The sequence below is a fragment of the Papio anubis genome, chromosome 11 (genome assembly GCF_008728515.1).
Source record: "Papio anubis isolate 15944 chromosome 11, Panubis1.0, whole genome shotgun sequence".
Lineage (NCBI taxonomy): Eukaryota > Metazoa > Chordata > Mammalia > Primates > Cercopithecidae > Papio > Papio anubis.
The window spans coordinates 94,542,546-94,569,811 of NC_044986.1; the positions used below are offsets into that span (position 1 = coordinate 94,542,546).

The window sequence follows — 27,266 nt, forward strand, 5'->3', positions numbered from 1 at the left end:
CAAATTAAATAATTGATTTTTGTCATTTTGTTAAATATATGTTCAAATTTGATAACATTTGCAGTACATCATTTCTGTTCAGGAAGTTATCTGTGCCCAACATACAGCTTTATGTTTAATTTGTCTTTTGATTGACAATGCTACTTCAGGCAGAGACTTTGTAGGATACAGTTACAATTTCTATTGTGATTTTTATTATGATTCCACAAATAAATTCCATGTAATATCTCAAAATTTTCATTGACTCCACTAATAAATTTTATTATTAATCCTAAATTTTGTTTAAGTTCACACTGCTAGCTAAAAAGATGTAAAAGGGAGCAGGTTGAGGCAAACTCTATTTTAAATGTGAAGCTCCTGAATAGAGTTACTGAGATTACAAATAGTGAATAAGTTATCATAAAGTTGGGTAAGATAATTTCTAATGACAAGTTAATTTGATTTGAAATATTTTAGCAAATGAAATTCTCTGCAGGAAATATTTATAACAGATTTTTATGATCTTTATATTACAATTCAGTAGACTTTAGAGGTTTTAAAGCCTTTAAACTTTTCAATACCATGGGAATGTTACTTTTTATTCTTAGTTAACAGACTAAACAAATTTAAAGATGTCAAGGTACAGAGTAAATGTATATTTAACATAAATTTTATACTACTTTTGCTAATCTTTTCCTTATCTAGTTAAGAAAATGTAATAGCTAGCTAAGTACTTCTGAACCCACCCATAACAACTGTCTTCCCGTTCTTTTTGTAGTTCCTCATTAAATTGCTGAAGCTTTATAGCATCTGTCTTTAGTTACAGTTTCTGACAAAGATAAAAGAATATGGGACTTAGTGTTTTCTGTTTCCACAACTTGTTGTTAACAGCGTAACTACTGAATAAGGAAATACTTCTGAAAGCACAAAATCAGGTTTAGAGAATGTTTATTAGTTGGAAAATGCACTTGTTGTCTACCTGATACTGTTTATTACATATATAAGAGTATTGCCTTTGTGTACATAGCATTTTACATAGTCGTGTATAGTCTAGGATAAATTCCAAGATGCAGAACTGCCAAGCCAAAGTATACATGCATTTGTAAATTTGCAAATATAGCATTACCAATTTTTCTTTTCTAGGAGTAGTTCCAATTTATATCCTACTTGCATATGAGGCCTTTTTAGTCTATAGCCTCACCAACATAGTTTTGAAAAAAAAATTTTTCCCATTCTGATGGGTAAAAAAATATTTCAGTTTGGCTTTTCATATGTATATATATTTATTTTATATTATGATGGAAGTTGAGTCATTTTATTTTGTTTTCTATGAATTGTGTATTCATATATTCTAGATATTTTTCAATTTCTAAAGTAGAAATTGTTACTTTATAATAGAGAAAAAAGAATTTGAGAAAATCTGTTTGATTTATTGTTAACAATATAAAATTGTTCTTAATTCTTTTTGAATACGCATATATGTGAGTATCACATGAAGGTTTTTTTCTTTTTCAAAAATGAAGTTCGGCAGTAATCAGTCCAAACCAGAGTTCACGGTGGACCTGAAGGGGGCAACAATTGAGATGGCTTCCAAGGATAAATCCAGCAAAAAGAATGTATTTGAGGTAATACATTTTTTTCTAAGTATAACACATTCTAAACTGTAGTAATTGGATGTTCTGTTTTTTGAGCTATTTTGAGAAATAGTCTTTCATTGTGACTAGTTAAGGCAAAGTTGGTGATTAAGTTAGATGGTATTGTAATTTAAGAAAACTGGTGTAAAAACTGGCTTTATTTGCATAAGTTGTTTGAACTCAGACCGTATATTACAAGCCTTTGTTTCACAAATCCTGTCTTTTCCCAGCAATAATAAAAAGGATGTGGTTCTCTTTACTTACCAAATCTAATATTAAAAAGTAAATTAAAGGGAATGTTGATAATGGGGGAATGTATGTGGGGGGTGTGTGGGATACCTCTATGTCTTATCAATTTTTCTAGAACCAAAAACTGATCTAAAAAGTAAAGTTTTTTTTTTTTTTTAAACTTTTCCATTTTATCTTTCAAACCCTCCCCAGCAATATATGATCTGTATTAGTTACTTATTGCTGCATAAGAGACCACCTCAAAACTTAGTAGTTTAAGAAAAGAACATTTTGCTTGCTGAGCCTGACCTGGGCTGAGCTGGGTGATTTTTCTTCTTATCTCACTGAGGACTATTCATGAGGCTTCAGTCATCTAGTGGCTTGATTGGAACTGGATGGTATAAGGTGACCTCATGGCTAGTATTGGTGCCCGCCGTTGGCTAGGCTGCCTTGTCCACAAGATCTCTCATTCTCAAGGGAGCTACCCTAGGCTGCATCAAGTGACAGCTTCAGGATTCCAAGAGGGTGAGGGTGGAACCTGCAAGGCTTCTCAAGACCTAGATTTGGAAGTCACACATTACTTTCAGAGTATTCATTGGTTAAGACTGTTCAGGAGGCTATCCAAGTATTCAGAGTTGTGGGAAGAGAGGCAGCCTATTGACAGAAGAGCAACAATGTCTGTCCCATTCCAGAAGGGTGTGGTTACAGAGATCCAACCAGAGACGACTGATTTTGTGGACAGCCTTCAAGATCCCAGCCTCTTTTTGTAGTCTCATGTCTCAGGCCTTTCCTGTTTTGTTGTGTAGACAGATTGGTTTAATTGCTATTTTCCAAGTGGAGCCCAGGTTTTCCGGTCTGATTTTTACTCTTTATTTTTCTGCCTCGAGCACCAACCCATGCCAATCTCTCCATGCCAAATGCTCCCTTTCTTCCAAGACTCATGACAACCATCACCATAATAATGAGGCTACTTCTTTATAACAATAAATATTTATTTTAGTGTACCTGTGTTATCATTTGTCAATTATTTCTCTCATTAGATAATTACAATTTTTTTTCTTTTTCCCTGAAGTAGAGAGACTATGTTTTTCCTTTAAATAAGAACCTGTAACAGAGCAGAGTATCTTATGTGCAGTAAACATTCAATATTGGTAAACTGGCTTGACCAACTCTAGAAAATTGCATGAAAGAAGTCACTATTTCCTGAATTAGCCTTGTAGTTTCAAAAGGTAATCAAGAATAAAAATGGTTTCATGGTCAAGTAAATTTGGGAAGCAGTGTATATTTTATTCCTATATTCCCTAGAACATCAAAAACCTGTGACATCTTGAAGGAGAGAATCTAGTTAGATTTTCTTCAATCCAGTATTTTCCAGGTTAATATTATATAACTTTTTCAAAAATTTATTTTTTGAGGGCACCTTTTAAAAACGTATTTGTGAAACTGTTTGAGGAATACATCTTTCAGAATGTTGTTTGGGAAACATTGCCATATCTTCCTCTAGGAAAAAAAAAATCAGTTTTTAATCAGAAAATGGGAGGAGTGCTTTCCACAAATGTGTCAAAATTCTTCCTCACTTAAGTGTAAGAAACCTTGCAAAACAGAGATTGTACATAAATTAGTTATTGCCTTCGTATAGAATAATACATAGTATTCTTTTTTCAGCTCATGATCTGACACTTAATTTAGTAATACTTCCGCCCAAAAGGGGTGTGACATTTATGCCTGCTCTTTGTACTAAGCCATTATATTTACCTACTAAGTAGGAAATATTGAAAGTCTTTATGTATTCTTTCTTCTGTATTTTTTAGCCAGAGAGAAAAAAATTTCTCAGGTTGTGTAAAAATATCATAGATTTTATTTCTTTATTCTAATTTAGAATGCACCACTTTGATGCTTGAACGGATTTTTAAGTGATAAACGTACAAGTTTCAGCAGGTTTTATGGCATTTGTGTGATGGTGTTTGGGATTCTAAATTATTAGATTTTATGAGAATTTATTGTGAGAAACAACTTTGCTTTTTTATTCAACTGATATTATTTCAAACCAAAAAGGTATTCCATAGCTGTGTAGTACTTTAACCTTACATCATTGTTACATAATATATGGCAGCTACTCTTGGTGGTTTTGTTAACTTTGAATTAAAGGTATGCATGTATTTTGCTGAAAGCACAAACCAACCATACTCTTTTTCTCCCTGCTTTTCTCTAAAGCTGAAAACTCGACAAGGGACAGAACTGCTAATTCAGTCCGACAATGACACTGTTATTAATGATTGGTTTAAAGTTCTTAGTAGTACAATCAATAATCAGGTATGTCTTTGACTTAGGTAAAATTTTTACTTCAGAGCTTTTTTTTTTTTTTTTTTTTTAATTGCTTATTGTGTATCCGGATTGCAATCTATATGTGAAAAGACACTTTATATATGTTTTGACAGAGGTGGAAAAAACAATGGTCAATTTAGCAGCCCCCCAGGCCTGGTGAATGATTTAACATTCTCACTTATGTGATGTTTGCTACCAATGGATTTGAAATAATGTTCCCATCAGGCATTGGCTGAAAAAAAAATAGTTCAAAAAGAAGGGGTAAATAGTGCTTAGTACATAGTATTTATTCAATAACTGAGTGAGTTGGAAATAATACTATTTGGTGGAAGGAGTCTGAGGCGAGCTTGTGAAATGAAAGAAGCTGTAGGCTTTTCATTAGCACTTTTTCTTTTCTAGTGACCGTTCTCTAGTTTTTCTGCCCCTCCCCTCCAAGCTATTCATACCCTTGTGTTCCTGGTATATTTCTTCTTCTTTGTATACAACAACCAGAAAGAATCCCAGGTTTACATTCTGCAGGTATATTAGTAAGAACATTAGTAAGCAGCTGGGGGCTGTACCTTTTTTATTTGAAACAGGGTCTCATTATCACCCAGGCTGGAGCAGTGGCACAATCATAGCTCACTGCAGCCTTGAACTCCTTGGCTCCAGCCATCCTCCCATTCAGCCTCCCAAGTAGCTGAGACTACAAGTGTGCGCCACCGTGCCTGGCTTGCACTTTTTTATACTCTGTATTCTCCTTTTCGCCTTCCGCCATATGGGGACATGACTCTTCATTGAGGATCATATTATATTAATGACAGAGAAATGAAAGATACTACTTATGGGAAGTAAAAGAGAACTTTACCTCTTCTAGCAAATTAGTTATGAAGCTATATATAAATTCTTCCTTTGGAGTTTATAATATTGCCTGATATTTCTGAATCTTGTCCTTTCTTTTCTGTTTATTCCTGAAACCATGAGGGCAGGCCTTTATATCTTAATACCAAAATAAGAGTAACCTCCTGAACAGTTTTTTTCTCTATTTAATCTCGCCTGTCACTGATTCATCCTTAATGCCGTTGCCATATGAAACTTCCTAATGTCAATTTTCTAATCCCCTACGGCTCAGAAACTTTCTGTGATTCATTAAAATTCAACAGTGTAGGCCCAATCTATCTTTTCAAAATGTACCTTCGATTTTACCCAATATGGACTTTCAGGTCTAGTCACAGCAGTCTGTTCACTGTCTCTTGAAAGCAAGTATGCGTGCATTCATTTAACAAATATGTGAATGCCGTCTGCACTGGGGACATAGCAGCACACGGTCAGATACTGCACTTTCCTAGGCTGAGGTTATAGCCACAGACAGATGATTATTCAAGACAGATAACAGTTAATAAAATGAAATGTGATGAGTGTTATGATGGTAGGAGGTGTACAGCATTCTGTAAAAATACTGATTGGGGCAAACCTAGTGTATTAGTTAGGGAAGGCCTTGCAGAGAAAGTAGATTTTTGTAATTGAGACCTACAGGCTCAGGGAATAAGCCAAGTGAAGAGAGATGATTTTATACATACGTACACACACACACACACACACACACACACACACACACACACACGCACGTACACACGTTTCTTTTGTTGTTGTTTTAAGACAGAGTCTTGCTCTGTCACCCAGGCTGGAGTGCAATGGCATGATCTCAGCTCACAGCACCCTCCGTCTCCCGGGTTCAAGTGATTCTCCTGTCTCAGTCTCCCAAGTAGCTGGGATAACAGGCACCCACCACCACACCTGCCTGAGTTTTTGTATTTTTAGTAGAGATGAGGTTTCACCATGTTGTCCAGGCTGCTCTTGAATTCCTGACCTCAAGTGATCTGCCTGCCTTTGCCTCCCAAAGTGCTGGGATTACAGGTGTGGAGCCACTGCACCTGGCCTGTATTTTTGATTAAGAAATTTTAAAATACATACTGTTTCCAAAGTGTCAGAAGATACCAAGGACTAAATGTAGCAAGAGGTGCAAGAACTTTGCAGGGAAAATTACAAATCTTTATTGAGAGACACTGAAGAAAACCTAAGTAAATGAGAAGTATATCCTGTTCATGCATTTAAAGATTCAATAATATAAAGATATAACATTCTTCCAAATGATTTATAGACTTGAGATTTTTGAATCTCATTTAAAATCCCAGTAGTTTTTCTGGTAGAACTTGAAAAGCTTATTCTAAAATTTATATAGAAATGCAAAAAGCTAAGAATACCTAAGATACTATTGAAGAAGTATGTCATACGTCGTCTTTGAAAAGCCATATTCCTTAATAAAGTGTGGTATCCATGCAGGGATAGGCATACGTACCTCTGAAACCATAAAGAACCTAGAAACAGAGCCACGTACCTGTGGACACGTTTTGCCACATAGAGCACTGTAGAGGAAGCAAATGGTGCTGGTGCAGCTGGGAATCCAAGAAAAAACTGGAACCCTTCCTTACACCATCCACAAAAATGAATTCCTGGTGGAGTAAAGATCTCCATGTGACGGCAGAGCGAAGGTTTTTAGTTTTGAGAACTCAGTCATTCTTTAGTCTGTACAAGTGACCTTAGTTAAGTTATAGATGAGCTCTAGAATTTCTTTTTTTCTGTTTTTTTTTGAGACAGAGCCTTACTCTCTCGTCCAGGCTAGACTGCAATGGCACAATCTTGGCTCACTGCAGTCTCTGCCTCCCAGATTCACACAATTCTCCTGCCTCAGCCTCCCGAGTAGCTGGGATTCCAGGCGTGTGCTACCACACCTGGCTACTTTTTGTATTTTTAGTAGAGGCGGGGTTTCATGATGTTGGCCAGGCTGGTCTCAAACTCCTAACCTCAGGTCATTTGCCTGCCTCGGCCTCCCAAAGTGCTGGGATTACAGGTGTGAGCCACCACGCCTGGCCGCTCTATGATTTCTTTCAGTTGACAACCATGAGTCTGGAGGATGAGTCTTGTCCTGTTGTTACAGGGTAATACTCTTGTCAGGTCCGTGTGTAGAAGTCTTGTACTGTTGTCAGAGAATGTAGCTCTATTGTGTTTTTCACCATAAATTATAGCCTTACCTTTTAACTGTTAGTGTCACTAAAAGTTGATTAAAATTAGGCAAGGTAGCGTCATCATCAGTGTAAACTAACATTATCCTGTGAATTTTCAGCAATAATTTCTTTTTTAAAAAAATCAAAATTGATGCCATGTAGGGAGAGAAAAAGTATTTATCAAATATCTATATCAAATATCTAAGTCATACATACTGTATGTTAATTGGTTTCCTAAAATTGTTTGGAAGAGTCATTTACAGTAGTCATTGTAAGAATTGTGCCATTCCAACTATAGTAATACTAGAAGTGTAATATATGTTTGGGAAATATCCAACCAATAGGCAGTAGACACTGATGAAGGAATTGAAGAGGAGATACTCCCAGATTCACCAGGAATAGAAAAGCATGATAAAGAAAAGGAACAAAAGGATCCCAAAAAGCTTCGTTGTAAGTTGTCCTTTTCCTATTTTGCTAAGGATTTGAGCTTGTTCTCTTAGCATTTTGAAAGTTTTAAATACATATATAAAAGCTGAATGGAATGTCCAATGTTACAAAAAGGTTATGCAGTTAACCAAGTGCAGTCTCATTGTATCAGCCGTCTTTCTTCTTAACTCATTATTGTCGTTTTTCAGCCTAATAGTATGCATCCTGTGGCATCTCATTAATTTTAAGGTGTTGTGCTGCTTTCAGAGAAGAAGTATAGTGCATTTCTGTTGAGGCCTCTAGCAAGCTGAACTTTACTGATTTAAAAATATATACTTACTGTTTAAGATTCTACATAAAATCTTACACTTTAAGAAGTCAAAAGTCATGGAATATGTATCGTAATTTCCTACTGGACACCAGGCATCCGTCTCTGGACTAGGGTGTGTCTGTGCATGTAAACAGATGCATGCGTTCCTATCTCCAGATCTTACTACAGAAAGGTGCATAGTGAAAGACAGCGGCTTTAAGAAAAGCATTTTCTAATGTTGGCCCCTTGTGAATTACATTGCTTAAATAGGCCATTAGCTGTGTGACTTGGTACTTTGTTCAGTCCATTTTAACAAATCCACGTTTAAGAACTTTTTGGCCTTCATATTAACTGAATGATTAGAAAATCAGTTCTACTTTTCTGTATTTCTAATGAACTTGAGGCCTATTACTGACATTGTCAACAGGTAGCAATTTAACATAAAAATGTGATTATTTTTTATTCTATATTATAGATTCTTCATGCCCTCAACTTTCCCCAAATAGACTTACTTTCCAGAAATATACCTTTTGAATTTTTGTTACTATAACAGAAAAATAAATCAAGACTCAAGGCAATGGAGGACATTTTTCGTGTAGTCCCATTTGTAGCTCAAAGTACAAATAATTATGATGAAAGTTAGCTTAAAGTACAAGTATAATAGTTATGATAATTATATGTCTATATTTATATCTCTGTATATATCTGTGTGTATCTCCAGTTTTCTTGTTCAGTGAAGATAGGGATTCTTTTGTTTGTTGTGTATTTTATGTGTTTTTACTTTTTGGTGGTCATTTTACCTTCTAAAACTAATGGATAATCAATAAAGATAAGTAGTTAATAATTTATGAAATAATGAATATGTTAGAGTAAATTAGGGATGTCTTGGCAGATATACCATAGAAGGTATGGTTTTCATCTGTTTTTAGTGATAAAAATGAAATGTTTGGTTTAGTTTATAACTTTGAAATGGGTTCTGTGTTAATGTAATTCTTCACATCTTGTCCTTAAACCACATTGAAGTTAAAATAAGTGAATTGTACTATGATCTTGACATATGAGGTTAATATGTTTTGCATGCTGGCTGGAAAAACTTGTATCAACAAAACTTTTACAAATGCTTATTACCTGTCCTTTTGTCTTAAGCCTTTAAAGTATCTAGCATAGATTCTTCAGAACAGAAAAAAACCAAGAAAAACTTAAAGAAGTTTCTTACACGACGCCCCACTTTGCAAGCTGTTCGTGAAAAAGGTTATATTAAAGGTTGGTAGAAGTATTGTTGATAATAATGAATGTTGGCCTACGTAAATAAGATGTTTCAAATTACCATTTTCAAACAGTAAGAATATTCTTTATTCAAGTATTTAAGTACAGTTATTAAAAGACATTAAGTAATTAAAATAGATTTTTTAAAAAGTTTATTTTAACTAAAGCAGTGGACAGACAAATAAACTAAACTTTTAGGAAAGCCTATTTCAGAGGAACTACATGGATGTGATGGGTGGCAGATTTTTAGAAATTGTGACAATGAGAAGTTTAGTTTTGAGATGCAAAGATCACAAGAAATAAGAAATTTTGAATATTACTAATAGTAGAAAGAAAGAAAAATGAACGAATAATTTTTACCTTTAGCTGTCATTTAAGGTAATTGAAAAATTAGCATAAGGTGCTTTTTTCTAACTAATTTATTTACTTGTTATTTCATTTATAAGCACTATAATGGACTAACAATCTTTTTTTATAGGAAAATATTCTTTAAAAATCACATTACTTGTGTATGCTTTCAGTTCTTACAAGCATGTTTAATTCCAAAGATGAAATTTTCTAATACATGACTTAAAACAATGGCATTTATTCATAAATAAAATAAAGATAATATAGTCTATAATGTATATATCTGTCAGATTGTTATGAAGCTTCTAACAAAGGCCGTCTATTTGTGAAGCATCTGCATTAAAACACATAAGCAAATTTTATTAAGAAGGTATTTAAGGCCAGGTGCAGTGGCTCACATCTATAAACCCTTCATTTTGGGAGGCAGGAGGACTGCTTGAGTACAGGAACTTGAGACCAGATTGGGTAACATAGAGAGACCCTCTCTCTACAAAAAATTAGTTGGGTATGGTGTCACACACCCTTATTCCTAGCTACTTGGGAGGCTGAGTGGGAGCATCACTTAAGCACAGGAATTAGAGGCTGCAGTGCAGCCTGGGTGATAAAGTCTCTGTCTTAAAAAAAAAAAAAAAAAGTATTTAAGACTTCTAGGAAGAGACTAGCTAATTAAGTAATTAAAATTAGCAACTTTAAGAGTTATGGATAACAGGTACTCTCCAATAAAGCATATAAATTTGTATGATGAGTTTAGAGTCTTTAAAAACTTAAAAAAAAAAAAAAAAAAAAAGCCTGGCAAATAAATGAATAGAAACTGTTGCTCATTTGTTCACCAGGCCTTTTCCCTGAGAAATATAAACTGTTGTCACTTTATGTCCTTATCACTTCACACTGTTTGTTTTCCTGAACGTTTACCACTAATATGGAATTTCAAAACTGTTGGGTTGAAAGATTAATAGAAGAGTCTTTGAAATATATTTTGTGAAATCAAATGTTGATGATACGTGATGGGTGGGCATATGCTTATTTTAATAGTTTTAAAAATAGTCGAGTATTTACTAAGTGCTAGGCACAAGCCTAGGTGCTATGAATACCTGTTGGTGTTCAGGAACTACATGGTCCTTGCCCTCATGAAACTTATACTCAAGTGGGAGGTAGACAAGATAATTGTGAAATAGTAACAAATACTATGAATCTAACACAGTAATAAAATAGGATGTGTCTGGAATTGGGTTCTCTTAGGCAAGGATGGTCAGAGGGGTTATTAAAAGTAGGTGACATTTTAGTTGAGACCAGGAGTGATAAGAAGGAGCCAAATTGGGTGGAAAATTGCTTTCTGAAAAAGCAGTAGAAAGTACAAAGGTTCTCAGGCAAGAGTGAGTGAGGGTGTTTATGAGTTTGGAAATGAATTGTTTGAAGTGAAAATGGAGAAGTAGGCAAGATGCATATTGCATAAGGTATAGGGCCATGTTAAACAATATTTGGTTACACTGGATGTTTCTGTTGCACTCTGAATGGTTAGCCATTTCATGAACTGAATTTTAGCAAGGTGATTGACTTTTTAAAAATAAATCTTTTTCAGATCAGGTATTTGGATCCAATCTTGCTAATCTGTGTCAAAGAGAGAATGGCACAGTACCAAAGTTTGTGAAGTTATGTATTGAACATGTTGAAGAATATGGTAAGAGAAGGATTTTGATTTTTTTTTTTTTTTACATTAAGCAAACCAGCTTCTTGTTTTGCCATCAAAATTCCCAGAATTTTTATGATTTTGAGTGATGCAACCAAAAGTTCCCTGTAGTCCTAAGAGGTTAAGAAAATAATTTTGTTTGCAAAAACACATGTTTACACCTGTTTCAAGTAGGACCTCTCCAGGCATCTATTGAATGCTTGGTACTCGCAGTTAATTAAGTATATGCTTTTCTTTGAAGCCATTTCATTTAAGCATTTGCTTAAAATGAAGAAGGTAGTGATTGTGAAATTGAGTTTATTTTTAAGAAATAATCTGACAGTGTGTAAGGTCTGAGGAGATTATGTTTACTTATTAAGTTTCTTCTGTTCTAAAAATCAGATGACATTTTAAACTGTTAGACTGTTAAACTGTTAAACTGACATTTAAACCACAAATGTCTCATGAGATAAAAATTTTTATGTCATTTTCTGTAAAATATGACAAACTAATTTCTATTGTGGTTAATTTAAACATAGCTATAATATTTATACTAGTTTTATATAAATAGTAGTATATTGATTGTAATCACATTAACTTATCTCTATATCATGAAAAAATTTTTTACAATTAAAACATGTAATTCAATTTGTAATTTCTGCCAGTCTCTTGTCCCATTGACTCTTCTTGTCAGCATGGCAATAGGGATGCCACACTATTGTCTTAATTTGAAGCTAAATGAATAGTGTACATTCGAATTTGTACATTATTATCATTTAATGAATACCTGAAATTTCGGGGCTTAACTGTATGAATTTCAGATGATTCTGTTTCATGTATAAAAGAAAATAATAAATTATAGCAAATTTTGTATTGTTTTTATAGAACCATTAGTGGTTATATTAAGTTTACTTATTAGAAACATTTAATATGACAGATGCTTTCAATAAAGTTTTTACAATGTGTGTGTTTACATTATCAAATGGTGTGCAAAATATGCATGGGCCGATTTTACCTGCTGGCTTCCTTTAATTTTGAATTATCCCCAGATGTTTTCAGAAATGTATTTGAAATTGTTAGTGTTTTAAGATTAATGAAACCACTTCCTTGAGCTGATTCACAGTCTATATGATGAGCAGAGTAGAATTATTGCTGTTTATTAAACAGAATTCAGAGCGAATCTCCATCTCTCTCCCCTGCCAAGCATCTACCAGAAGCCATTTAGAGAAGAAGAATATTTGCCCATTTGATTTTAGGCTAATGCTAATGAGTGAGAATTCTGACACATGCAAACATGTTCAGAAGAGGCAAACACGTACTTTAAACACACACAAATTATTATTGTCTCTTAGGTTTGGATGTTGATGGGATATACAGAGTAAGTGGCAACCTTGCAGTGATCCAGAAGCTAAGGTTTGCAGTCAATCACGGTAAGATTATATTTCCTGTTGTTGTTCAAATGCATTACTCATAACTTTCTGAACTGGCTTAAAGTAATTTTTTTAAATGTCCAATTCCTGCTGTTTTTCAGATGAGAAGTTGGACTTGAATGACAGTAAATGGGAAGATATTCATGTCATTACTGGAGCACTCAAAATGTTTTTTCGAGAATTACCAGAACCTCTTTTTACATTTAATCATTTTAATGATTTTGTTAATGCAATTAGTAAGTATGCAATTCTACTCAGTTTTTTCTAGATATTGAAAATTCTTTGCACAGATTAAGCCACCCTATTTTTTCATCTTACTTTAAGCAAGTATTTTCGATTGTTTTACTCCAATTATTTTAAATGTGACCACCAGGTGTCACTGTGTATTACCAAATATCAGCTTCCAAACTGTGACATTGCCTTCAGTTTCATAAGAATTTGCTGTAAAATATCTGGTTATTATCTTTTTTCAGAGCAAGAACCAAGACAGCGAGTCGCTGCTGTTAAGGACCTAATCAGACAGTTGCCAAAGCCAAACCAGGATACAATGCAGATTCTTTTCCGACATCTCAAAAGGTAGGAGGACTGCCCAGTCATGGGATGTGGTATAGCACAAGGGGAAGCAGGAAGGCCTGTGGGGCCAGGGTCATTCAAACCTAGGTTTGGATCCCAGTTTTGCTACTTGCTGTCTTTGTAACTTGAAAAAGTAACTCACTGAGCTCCTTGTAGTATCAGTCTGCCATGGGTAAATGATTTGCTATAATAAAGTAGATATTATATGTGAAGTATTTATGTAATGCTTAGCACATAGGTGTTCAGAAATTGTTGCTAAAGTTAATATGAAGATGAGATTGGATATTAATTGAGGTGTATTAAGTTACCTTATAATAAAGCCATCATGGTTCTAAGTTACTACATAACCACTTTAATAACCGAGTTCTTTCATCTTATAGAAAGGACACTAGAATACTAAAACAAAAAATCCCAGCTAGAGAGGTTTTTTTTTTTAAAGAAATAACATAAAATGAGTAAAATAGAAAGTTTAATCTCCACACCCTAATGAGATTTTTTTCCCATCAATTTAATGGAACAGTCATTGTTACCTGAATTGTAACTCATACTTAAATGTTCTATTTTAAAAACTAAGCTAAAATATCACACATTTAAAGTTTGTTAGAGTATGCTTAATTGTACCTTTCAGCTGTGTTTATCAAAAATAAAGCTTCATATGGCATTTAGGCATAATTCTGCTTGGTTAAATAGTTTATGCATCACGTTAGGAAAATGAGCATTAATTCTCTTTTTAAAATGCAGATTGTTAGGTTTATAATACCATTTGAAGAATTTTCCCTCTCTTTTATTTTCTCTTTTAACAACTTCTTTCTTTCCCTTCAGAGTTGTAGAAAATGGAGAGAAAAATCGAATGACCTATCAGAGTATAGCAATTGTTTTTGGTCCCACTCTATTAAAACCAGAAAAAGAGACTGGTAATATAGCAGTTCATACTGTGTACCAAAATCAGATTGTAGAATTAATTCTTCTGGAACTGAGTTCCATCTTCGGACGCTGATTCTTACTGAAGACAACCTGTGGAATAGAAGCTGGATTCCATCAGATTTCAAATGTTTATACACAATGTATTTTATTTTTTGGACCAAGCAGTGACTCTAATTTTGCACTTTTTTTTTGAGGGATCAGAAGGGAAGGAGAGAGTCAAGATGTGTGTTAGGCCCTCATATTTGCTGCTTTGTTGCAAGTTGATATAACTGCGTGTAATTATGAATTCATTTTATCCTGAATGTTTGCGTTTCATACTCTGAATTTCAGTAAAAATCAAAACTTAAAATTCTAACCAGTCATATACACTGGATAATTTGGTAGGAAAACTGTAATTTTTCCCTGAAATTGGATAATGTAGACTTTCTTCTCAAGATTCATGACTTGATAGAACAAAATACTTACTATCAGTTATGTTGAAAAGGCTCTTGGGCATTTTAAACAAAATGAAGTATATCCATTTTGAAACCTGTGTATTTCTTTTTCGGGGTTTCTGCATGCAGTGGCAGTCTTAAGTGCCCAAATTCATCATAACCCCAAAATAACCTCTTGATGAAGGCTTGCTGTCTTTTACTGTGTTGTACACAGCATCCTTACTGGATATCTTAGTTGCTTGTTTGGGCAGCACACTAATATTACTTAAAACACTGTGATATACTGGAGTTTTAGTTAGCTTAAGTCAGTTCAGGGCATTTTAGGGCTGTCTTGCTATACTGAATTGTAGCTAACAATCCTAATTATATCTAGTACCATACTGAGTTCTTGGTATGACCCTGTGGAAACACACATTATTTTATGTAAATATAGGCTAAAGACTTAATGTCCTTTAGCTTGTGTATATAATTGTGTTGTATAGTCTCAGAGTACATTCTAACCCTACATTTCTAATCATGTTATTGGTAATCTTTTCTGTGAATATTAGGTTTCCTCCAGAAATAGGCCGTTATTTGGGAAAGTTAACTGTGTGCACTTTTAGATATTAATTACATTTACAGGCAAATCACTGTCATGAGAATGGTACTGGAAAAATACTGAAGAGACTTGCTAAATGGCACATGCACTACAAGAGGAACCTTTTAGGTTATTTAATATGTACAGAAAACATTAGAAAAAATTTATTACAGAATTCTAATTCCAGTATGAATAGTGGAAACCCATCTGTAAATTAGATGATGTCGGATGGAAAATGACATTGCTAAATTGGAGAATTTCTTTTTACCTACTAATGTAGATTGCTTTGTATAATAAAACACAGGGTTTGGAAGGTTTTGTTACAGGGAGCATGGTCTGTTGAAGATTTTTAAAATGTATTTTTCTAGATTAACTTCTGTACATGAAATGTCTAATAAAACTATAAGAGGTTTAGAGATTTTTCCATTGGAAATGTGCATTTTGTTTTTTAGTTTTTTTGTTTTTGCATTAACTGGCATACTCTTATACCTCATTTTTAAAAATCAACTGAATCCAGTATTTCCTGTGGCAAATAACACTTTCCTCATTCATACTTTTTCTCCTCTCTTCCATGCCAACATTTCTCCACCCCCAACATACACTTTTTATTTCTCCATCAATATTTGAAAGTGAGTGATTTGTGACCAGGATTTTTTTTTTTTTCTTAGGGTTGCATTTATAATTTACAGATTGCCTTCCTTGGGAACAAGTATTTTTTTTCTATGATCTGTCTGAAAACCTCTCACCTGAATTTTGTGGTAGAAATTCTGTATTTGTTGTTGTGAGCGTGTTAAATTGATAACAAACCAAACTACTTGATAGCTAAAGCAGATTGTTCTGGGTGGGGAGAAAAAGCCCTAAATCAGGATGTTTATATTTGCCTAAAGATGTCCTTAATAACACAATATGCTTTAGATCTTGCTTATATAATGATTGTATACCAGGAAAACAATTAGACTCAAATCAGTGATGTTCTTGCTCTTGGTGTCCATGAACATATATCAAAGATTAAAATTGTCCTGTGTTTCTTGTTTCAAGGTACATGTGTGTGTATATGTGTGTGTGTGTGTGTGTATGTGTGAAGTCTTAATTGTTTTATTCTACAGCTAATCAGTTTATTGTAATACTGTATGTACAGTGAGATTAATGTCTTGTGTTTTCATCCTTTGTGAATTAAAAATTCTCACTTGTTTTTGTAATAACAAAGCTAGTAATATTTTCCTGTCTTGACAGCTTGGTTTTATAGTAGAAAATATATTAAAAGCTGAAATAAATTATCAATTTTATTTGTAAGTCTTCCTTTAGAGTGTCATTGAAAAAGGTAGTTGGAGATTTAGAAAAGAAAATATATTTAAATACACTGTCACATTCCAGTTAGAAGAAAAACACTTATTTAAATTGTATAGAAATAAGAAATTTTACCCTTTACTCTGGAGAAAGTTAATTATTAAATATCTCCAAAGAATGATGTTTGTATTTTAGATAGAGACAAATCTATAAATTGTTTTTTCCTTATGTGAAAAGCACAAATGAAATAATTTGGTGAAACTTTGGACTTAGTGGTAGATGGGTTGTATGTGTGTTTATAACATATACACACAAACGTGTGTGTGTGCTACGTGTGTGTGTGCATGCACACCATTGCTTACATACAAGTGAAAACTCACCAATAATGGCAGATACATGGAGACCTTTTTACTATTTGTTTCATTCCATGCCTCTTTGCAAGCCCACAATATTGAACATTAAGATAGCAGTGGGCCGGGCGCAGTGGCTCACGCCTGTAATCCCAGCACTTTGGGAGGCTGAGGCAGGCGAATCATTTGAGGTCAGGGGTTCGAGACCAGCCTGGCCAACATGGTGAAACCCTGTCTCTACTAAAAATTCAAAAAAATTAGCTGGGCATGGTGGCAGGTGCCTGTAATCCCAGCTACGGGGAGACTGAGGCAGGAGAATCACTTGAATCCAAGAGGCAGAGGTTGCAGTGAGCCGAGATCGCACCACTACACTCCAGCCTGGGCAACTGTGAGACTGTCTCAAAAAAAAAAAAAGATAGCAGTGAAGGGAAAATAGTTATTCCATAATTGTGCCAAGAGATTTTTTCCAGCTCATGGGAGAGGCTTCTAATTAAAAAACATGTAGTTTCCCATGACTCGAATTCCTCAAAGATCTTTAGGCATTTTTAAAGAAATACACAGAGGAGTCCAAAACACGTCTTTTTAGTAAAGAAGAAAATAAAAATAGTCAACTGGGCGCCACACTCTCACTAGTCTAAGAAAAGTCAAATGTTCAAATATTGCATCTCTATAGAGAATTGAAAATGGATAGAAAATAAGATTTTATTCCCCCTGAACTCCAGCCATCAGCTCTAATGATCTTCTTTTATAGAAAGCACTTCTCTGGTGTAAGACTCCAGAAAGTGTTTAATAGGGCCTTTAGCCTGCAGGTTACAGTCTTGGAGGCGGAGCGTAGGTTTTGTTATTTTTTTAAACAGTATTCCACTGCAGCTAACATAGTACTATTAATTGCAACTTTAGTTTGAAACAAACAAAAACAAAAATCAAATGGGTGCAAAACAAAATGAACTGTCTCACAACGATGGTGTATTAGAATCTGTTGGAAATTCACAGGCTGTGTCCTCAGGCCTGGCAGAGTCAGACTTAGTATTCTAGAGAACGGGGAGATACAGAATGCCTAATGAGACATCTGTAACTACCAAAGACAAGGGAGTTCTCCTGAAGAATCTCAATTAGTCTGCTCAGCTGAAGTTTTGTGGTCCAGTGGTGGCTGCAAGTATATTCAGCTGGATTGAGCTTTTACAAATTAGCCTTATGTGAATATAGCACTTAAATGAACTCTTTCATTTCCTTCATTGCTTCTCTTCTCCCACAGGGGGAGGGGGGGAAACGAAAGAAAGAAAGCACTTTTATAGTGCTCTCATAAACAGAGCACTTGTAGAACAAGGTAACTGTTTAACAAATTACTACAATACGTATTTAGAATACATGTTTTTTCTCATCGACCCTCTTCTCCCTTTATTTTATTTCTTCTCTTTCGAGGTTTTCAGAAAAGCGGTCTTTGGTAATGATTTTTAATTATTAATGCTGGTAGCCAGATCTTTCAAGTAGTTCTGATAGTTGTGGCTTATACTGCAAGTAGCTTAGAAACTTGTAATGCTGTCATAAATGTTATAATGATAAAATCCATAGTGACATGAGAATGACAAATGATGCTGTAGAGGTCTTTATGAACAGAGCATGTGCAGAGGTAGAAATCAAAACCACTGTCAAGTCATGGTAGAGTAACCAGTGAAAATTCAGCACAGACTTCAAGGCCACTTCTCCTTGGCATTTTGAGAAATTGTTTATACAGTCATGTGACTCTTAATGACGAGGATATGTTCTGAGAAATGTATTGGTATATGCAAATATCATAGATGATACTTACACAAACCTAGAGGTATACCAGATGCTACACTTAGGCTGTGATATAGACTATTCCCCCTGGGCTGCAAACCTGTACAGCAGGTGACTACTGAATACTGTAGGCGATTGGAACACAGTGGTATTTGTGTATCTAAACACAACAGAAAAGTTACAGTAAAAATACAGTACTGTAATCTTACGGGATGACCATTGTATAATGCAGTCTGTCATTGACTAGAACATCATTATGCAGTACGTGACTGTATTTAGGCAAGAAAAATGGGAATCTTAGATGCCAAAGTAATACTCTCAATGATTGATAAAGCAGGAAAGGACCTGTAGGGACCCTCACCTTCACAATTTATTGTTTTATAGATGAAATAACTGAGGCCCAGATTGATGTGAATGCGTAAAGTCATATGCTTAGTGACAGAATAAGCCTAAGGCTGAAAAGAAGTAATATTTTGATTAGCTACGTTATTTCCATTTAAAGTTTGGGATCAATTTAAAGCATATTCTGGCATTTTCAATAATATTTGAGGAACAAACAACTTGCTTTCTGTTTCACACTAAGCTAGTTATTATTTATGTGGTATATTGAAACATTTGCCTTCTATTATGCACCTCTGTTACGAATATAGAAGCAGCAGGGGGTAGGTACTGCTTTTACTGGTCTCTTCTGGTTCTGGTTGCATAGGAAGTAAACTAGCATCCTTCTCTGTCCCCTGGCAAATAATCAGAATTCAGCAATTCTATTTCTACCCACTGACATTCCTGGATAGGCCATTATGTATATTAATCTCTTTTTAATACGGATTTCTGCTTTCACTTATGTTCTAGAATGGTGCTATCCAGTTACTGTAGCCACCAGCCATATGTGGCATTTTAAAAAATTGTGGCAAAATATGCATAACATAAAATTTACCATAGAAATCATTTTAAGTATACAGTTCAGTTGTATGAAGTACATTTATATTGTTATGCAACCATCATCACTATCCATCTCTAGAACTTTTTTCACCTTGAAGAACTGAAACTATCCACTAAACAGTCAATCTCCATTCCCCCAGCCCCTGAGAAAACCACCATTCTACTCTGTCTGTGATTTTAACTACCTCATATAAGTGGAATCATGCAGTATTTGCCTTTTAATGACTGTCTTATTGCACTTAGCATAATGTCCTCAAGGTTCATTTATGTAGTAGCATACTGCAGGATTTCCTTTTTAAGGCTTGATAGTATTCCACTGTGTGTATACACCACATTTTGCTTATCCATTCATTTGTCAATGGACAGTGTTGCTTCCATGTTTGAGATATTGTAATTCTACTATGAACATGGATGTATAGATATCCTAGAGACTCACTGGATTTGGCAGTAATTTTTTGGATATGACACTAAAGGCAACAGAAGAAAAAGACAAACTGGACTTTAATAAATTTTTTAAAATGTGTGCATTAAAAGATTATCCTATTGATAACATCATCCTTTTGATAATAAACGGGCAACCAATAGAATAGGAGAAAATATTTGCGAATTGTATATATGATAAAGGATTGGTATCCTTGATACAGAGAGAACTCTTAAAACTCAACAACAGTGAGAAACCTGATTCAAAAATGGGCAAAGGACTTGAATAGACATTTCTCCAAAGAAGATACATAAATGGCCAATAAGGACATGAAAAGATGCCCAGCATCACTAATTATTAGAGAAATGCATATCAAAACTGAGATCACCTTACATCCAGCAGGATGGCTGCTATCAAGAAACCAGAAAACAAGTGTTGGCAAGGATGTTGAGAAATTGGAATCCTTTTCCACTGTTGATGGGTAGGAATGTAAAATGGTACCACCACTATGGAAAACAGTATGGCAATTCCTCAAAAAATTAAAAATAGAGTTACCACACGATGCAGCCATTCCACATCCGAAAGAGTTTGAATTTACTTACAATTATATAGTACTTTAAAATTTAGTTACTCTGTCACAATAGCTACATTTCAAATGGTCAGTAGGGACTTGGAGTTAATGGGCACCGTCCTGAACAGTGCAAATACAGAACAATTTCATCCTCAACAGAAATTCCTACTGGATGGTGCTATTCTAGATTGGGATGTGGGGAATAAGCAATTGCAAACTGCACATTCTGCAAAATTACTTTAAAAATACATGCTCTACAGCATGTAATATACATCTCCCTCATGCTTGTCTCTTAAGTGCATGACACTAGGAAAGTTTAAAATTAAGGAGAGAAATACATTTTTTTTTTTTTTTTTTTGAGACGGAGTCTCGCTCTGTCGCCCAGGCTGGAGTGCAGTGGCCGGATCTCAGCTCACTGCAAGCTCCACCTCCTGGGTTTACGCCATTCTCCTGCCTCAGCCTCCCGAGTAGCTGGGACTACAGGCGCCCGCCACCTCGCCCGGCTAAGTTTTTGTATTTTTTAGTAGAGACGGGGTTTCACCGTGTCAGCCAGGATGGTCTCGATCTCCTGACCTCGTGATCCGCCCGTCTCGGCCTCCCAAAGTGCTGGGATTACAGGCTTGAGCCACCGCGCCCGGCCGACGAGAAATACATTTTTATTATAGGTGTGCTAAACTTGAATATTTGTCCTATTATATGCTTTCATATTGGGGCTGGAAGGGAGGTAAATGTGATTTAACTTCCAATACAACACCATCAAAATGCTTGCAATTTGGGCAAAAGCGGTCTGAGACCATGGCTTAACAGAAGCCTCAGTTGACATTGTTCTCTTTGGAAAATCTAGGAATGCTGTGCTGTGAGATAATTAATGTTTCCGAAGTTTGTGTCACAATAGTCTTACATTTAAATTTTAGAAATTTTTACATTAGTGGGAAAGATTTTCTAAAATTTTATTTTAGAAATTATCTAAACAATGAAAGAAATGATTCTAATTTGAACTTTCCCTTGGGATCCAAGCTACTTCATATTATATTTACTTCTGATTTTTAATAATACCCTGTATGAAGTTGTGAAAAACTTGAAAAACATACATAACACAACTTTTTAAATGGGAGCTGATATCTAACCATGGATACAAGGAAATTATTGGTAGTCTCAAAGCGACTCAGTAGGTCTGCACGTGATTTCGCCAGATGCATTCTAAAGTATGGAAGATGACTTGATATGTAGATCTCATAGAATAGATGATAATCAGCATTTTTTGTTTTCATTTAAATAACTATCAGATTTGTTTCAAGGGTCCCAGGCCAAATTCTTCCAGAGCAGGTACTCATGCGTTGTTGGCATATACGATGCTCTAGTTGAAGAAGCTGCTACTGATATGTTTTCAATCCTGTTATAAAAGGCCTTCTATTAATAAGCACCTTAAAATTTCTAGGTGGGGAGTATAATAAGTTGTTAGTTACCCATACTGATCCAACCCATTGACAGAATGACTTAGTTCAGACTTAGGCAAATCGTAGGGTGTAGAAGCTTTGCCCTCTAGTAAACCTGACTCACCAAACACTCCTCCTGTCTTCTCATTAAGCACGTTGAAACAGAAAATGCTTCTCTATGAATCCTTTCTTCTTCTTTCCTTTCTCTCAGCCACCATCTCAGCAACTGTGTCGTAGACAATCAGTCGAGTGGCTACTCACAGAAGCTGTGCTAGGACTTATTGAGGCACCTGTGTCCAGAGTGTTCAGTTTCCTTGGAGAAGATGGACTTAAAGAGGAATCAAAGGCTTCTAGGGAAGACAGCACCACTGTATTGAGAAGGAAACTCAACCTTTTCTGTCATAAGGGAAACCCCAATATCCTTGGATGACATAGTTCTGACTCCAGGGGTACCCTGAATTCAACCTGTTTGTTAGGGAATCAGCTCTGATGCGACATTTCTGACATCTAGCTACATGTAATGACTGCTCTCTCTGGTCATGTCCTTGTCTCCTGACCTGTTAATATTAGCCAAATTGATTGCCTGAACATTGCCAGTAACAGTGACTGGACCTCCCTGTCTGTCTTATCACTCTTGCCAATGCTTGTAGCGTATTCAGTTGGCATTAAGTTCCATGAAACTAGTATCACACTATGTGAGATTGCTGTTTTAAATAATGAGTACTACTGAAATACCTCCACTGAATAAGAGATTGGGAAGAGAGCCCTTCTTTAAGAGTCTACTGCAGAATGAGTTTCAGACTACGAAAATGTCTTAGAGATAGCAACATGAGTCTTGATGTTTAACATTATTTAATTGCTTACAGAAATAAGAAGTGAGGACCAGCAAGGAGAAAATAGAGTCCTTAATGACTATATACCCTGACAAATGAAGATTTAGTACCATTTACAATGGAATAATGAAAATATAGGCAAAAATTTAATGTTTTCAGAAATCATTATTGGTGGTATTCTGCCTGGTGTGTATGTAGCATATGATTATACCAAATGAGTACATATGGGATATTTTAATTCTATCATCTCTTGAGTCCTTGGCAATCAGGATTCTAAGAATGGAACAAGGGAGTTACAGCTGTGGTAAGTTACAGTAAAAACTTTGTAGTCTTTAATTTGAATTGGGAGTATCAACATGATGTCATGAGATATTTAAATGTCTTTGTGTTCGTGTATGTAACTGATCACTGAAAAGGTGTAACAAGAATGACCAACTGAGGGAGCATCCTTATTACCTGGATTTTGACCTTGAAATAGAATTTCTCTTTAAAAGAAACCAAGGCATTTTGGAGATACGGCTGATTCCAGGTGTGGAACAGGAAACGTGCAAGATGATTCTGAAAGAACTTGTCATTACAAGGAAGTGGTCAAATGTTAGCAGGATCTTGTCAAAAGAATTCTGGAGGCAACTTGAAGATCCCACTGGCCAAAAATGGAATAGTTGGAGCTTCAATAATAATAGTTGGCAATGAATTGAAACTCACTGATATGTTTAAACCCATGAATTAATAATATCAAAAGAGAGTCACTTTAGGAGGATGAGAGGGAATGAATTCATATCTTCTTAAAAACTGATGATAGAAATAATCAAACATCTCTTTGGCCTATCCTGTATGCACTTGACCACTAAGTATCCAGATGGCAGATGGGGGAAAGTACCTCTATATAAAAGTTTCCCACTGATGATTGAAATGATTATCATCCACTTTATACTCCCCATTGATTTAATAAATCTATGTATTAAGCATCAATGGCTGTTAGCATCATAAAAAGAGAAATAACTAGATATTATATGCTTCCTGATGGAAGAAAACAAGACCTCTTATGGTCTTGTCAAAAGAATTGAACCTTAAATCTGAATCAGGCTCTGAATCTAGCTTCCAGAAAATATAAAGGATGGAGAGCTACACCCTACCTGTGAAATCAAGAAGACTCAGACTGAGAAACAACTTGTCAGAGGGTCTGACTTTCTCAACAAATAACACTGTAAGAAAAAGAAAGGGCTGGAGAGGAGCTCCATAAACTTGCCTATTATTTTATTTCAGTTGAGACTTGGGCATCGTTTAAAACAAATGAAATAGTCAAAACAATTCTTTATTATTTTATCACATTTTACTATTATCTCTGCTTTTAAGGTTATTTCACAGATATTAAGGGACCTGTGTGGTGGAAATACTATACAATGGGGTACCTTACACCTTTTCCCAGTTCTACATTAGTGACGTCAAAGTAGTTTGAAATTGGCAGTTTGATGATGGCAGTATTTAGACCAGATCAGGGATGATTTGTTGTTTGGTCAATTTGTCCAGACTTAAAAAAGTGATGGGGAAAATATTAATGCAGATTAAAATTTAAAATGTGTCTGTAGTTGTTACATGGTGAACAACACAAGAAATTGAGGAAATATTCTTCCAGTGTTCAAAAACTATGATCTGATTCAGCAAAGAAGCCAGATATATCATGGACAAATGAGTGAAGTTCTGACGTATGTTGATTGTTTTCTCATCTTATTTGTTAATGTAAATAAAAATATCAACCAACATTCGTGCCAGATTACACTTGTGAATCAATTGCAATCACAGGATGGCTAGAGATACAAGAATTTGGGAAAAATAAAAAGATTATTTGTGAATAAATTGGTTATGTGGAATTAGCAATAAGGAGTATTATCTACTTTATTTATATTAGTAAAATTTATTATATGCTTATATTTGTGTGTGGATTTTGTGCAAGTTGTTAAACATTTACCAGCTCACCCCTGGAAACATGGTATGTAATAAATGTTAGTTGTTTTTATTATTAGTATGGCAATAACACGATGCTGGTCCCTGTGAAGGGATGATGTTCCTAAAGAACAAATGTTTGGCAGGAAAGTAAACTGATCAAGATGACTTAAATTTTAAGATGAGGTTAAATTATATATGCCAAGAAAGACCATCACTGAATTGAAAGAACTTATGTAACAGAAGCACTATGCAATACACAGAAGTCATCTTTACAATAAAGGCTGTTTGGGCCCAATATTTTGCTTCCAGGTATCTAAGAAAGGCAGAGCATTGAAAAAATAGAATGAACATCATTTCTTGTCAGAAACTAAATATCCCACAGACACAGCAGAAGTTACAAAACGAACATGCAGAATTTATAACCATAAAATGGCCATCGATCCATTAGGTCCAAATGAAGTAGATTGAATAGGAAAGACAAGTTGTGTGATACCTAAATAAGACATTCATCTATAAAGAAATACATCAATCTACGGATTGGGAAAATGATGAGCATTTAAGTGTTGCTAAAAAGGAAATATGTGACACTTCAGGATAATTATATGATACCACTCACCTATTTGGAAAGATTTGGGTGATGTTTCCTTAGTATGGATTATATTATAACAATAACATACACAGAAATGACCTGTAGGGTTAAGGGCTTTCAACCATCCTGACATCTGCTAAAAGTTGAGTCCTGGAATTGAGTCCCACCTTGTTTATGTTTTCAGAGGTGGAGAAACTGTGTGCATTATTTTAATAAATAAAGAACTAGTTGGTGGTCTGGGAATGACAGGATGCCTGGGAGACAGTGATTCCCATATCTTGCAATTCATAATGGCAAGGAAATGAAATACTGGATTTAGTCAACCATGCATGGAGTCTGATTTCAGCAAACTCAGTGAAAGTTCTTATGGCTCAAGAGGTTAAAATGAATTCTTTGGAACAAGTGAGATTTCAAGTACAGACGACCCTCCTTAGATTACGCATCGGCAGTTTCAACCAACCAAGGATGGAAAGTATTTTTTAAATAACAAAAATAACCATACAACATAAAAATGACACAAATAAGAATATGCTATAATAACTATTTACATAACATTTACTTGTATTAAGTATTATAAGTGATCTAGAGATGATTTAACATATACACATGTACAGAGGATGTGACTAGGTTATATGCAGATACATTATTTTATATAAGGGACTTAGACATCTGCAGATTGGGTCCTGGAACCAATCTCTAACAAATATTGAGGGACAGCTGTATACAAATAATGAAAGGCCAAGTGGGAAGAGACAGAAACTAAAATAACTGGTATCTTTGCATAGGAAGACCTCTGGCGAACACAGATTCCAAAGGACGAACTAAAGTTGACTGTGTGGAGCACATAAACTGATCATAAAAGAGTACAAATTTATAAAAATATTAGGAAGGTTAAAATTCCTAGTGAATTTTCAGAAAATGCTAGTCAGCAAAGAGTGCCGTTAAATTATATTCAGATCCAGAAGTAGGAGAAATGCTACATCTCCAATGAGCAGAATTTTATTTTATTTTGTTTTTTTAAGACAGAGTCTCACTCTGTTGCCCAGGCTGGAGTGCAGTGGCACGATATCTGCTCACTGCAACCTCTGCCTCCCGGGTTGAAGTGATTCCCCTGCCTGAACCTCCCAGGTAGCTGGGATTATAGGAGCCAGTCATCACACCCGGCTAATTTTTCTATTTTTACTAGAGACGAGGTTTCACCATTTTGCCCAGTCTGGTGTCGAACTCCTGGCCTCAAATTATCTGCCCACCTCGGCCTCCCAAAGTGCTGGGATTACAGGCATGAGCCACTGTCCCTAGCCAGAATTATCTTAAAACAGGGAAGGATAAAATAAATAATGTAAAGATGGCATTAAAAAGCTAAGAACAACTATGGAAAGAAATGAAAAGTTTTCAATGAGTCTATCTCGAAGGCTAGGCCAACTACATTTCAGTATGTTTCTGCTTCTTGAAGAACTTGCAGATGGAATCCCAGAGCATGTGTCAATGATGTTTGGTAAATAATAGAGGAAATATTCAGAAGCATCAAGGTGAATACTTTTTTTCCAGTATAGAAAAAAGGTTTGGTCAATGGAAAGTATGCTACATATACAATCTTAGATTCAGCAAAGCCTGTGGCAAAATTGCTCATAATATCCTATGGATAAGGAGATAAACACTTCAGCTTCTGGTACTTTTAAAGAAATATACAGCTGTCAAATAACTATTGAGAGTGTTGATAAGTGGCTTGGTGGTATACTACAAGAATAATTGAGTGGTCCAAGACTTTGTCTTAATACCATGGTATTAAAACTTTATTAATGACTTAAAGCATAAAAATCTGCAGATGACGGAACTGGGAGGATTAAGCAATATGGCTCACAATCAATATGCAAAATTATATTAATAGACTTATGCTCTTGCAGTGGCAGATTAACTGATTGATATCAGGTGAATCCTCCAACTCAGAAC

General features: G+C 35.1%; 1 protein-coding gene across 7 annotated transcripts in view; it reads left to right on the top strand.

Moving 5' to 3' along the window:
- ARHGAP12 (Rho GTPase activating protein 12) overlaps positions 1–16,450 on the top strand; it is a 124,109-nt gene extending 107,659 nt beyond the window's left edge. For all 7 annotated transcript variants that reach the window (XM_017962675.2, XM_017962677.2, XM_017962674.3 and 4 more), the window contains 9 exons: positions 1,503–1,604; positions 4,056–4,154; positions 7,555–7,660; positions 9,093–9,209; positions 11,140–11,238; positions 12,579–12,656; positions 12,758–12,892; positions 13,130–13,232; positions 14,052–16,450. In XM_017962675.2, the coding sequence (XP_017818164.1) occupies positions 1,503–1,604; positions 4,056–4,154; positions 7,555–7,660; positions 9,093–9,209; positions 11,140–11,238; positions 12,579–12,656; positions 12,758–12,892; positions 13,130–13,232; positions 14,052–14,226 (1,014 nt within the window). In that variant the 3' untranslated portion in view covers positions 14,227–16,450. The remainder of the gene's footprint in view (positions 1–1,502; positions 1,605–4,055; positions 4,155–7,554; positions 7,661–9,092; positions 9,210–11,139; positions 11,239–12,578; positions 12,657–12,757; positions 12,893–13,129; positions 13,233–14,051) is intronic.
- Positions 16,451–27,266: the final 10,816 nt, after the last annotated feature.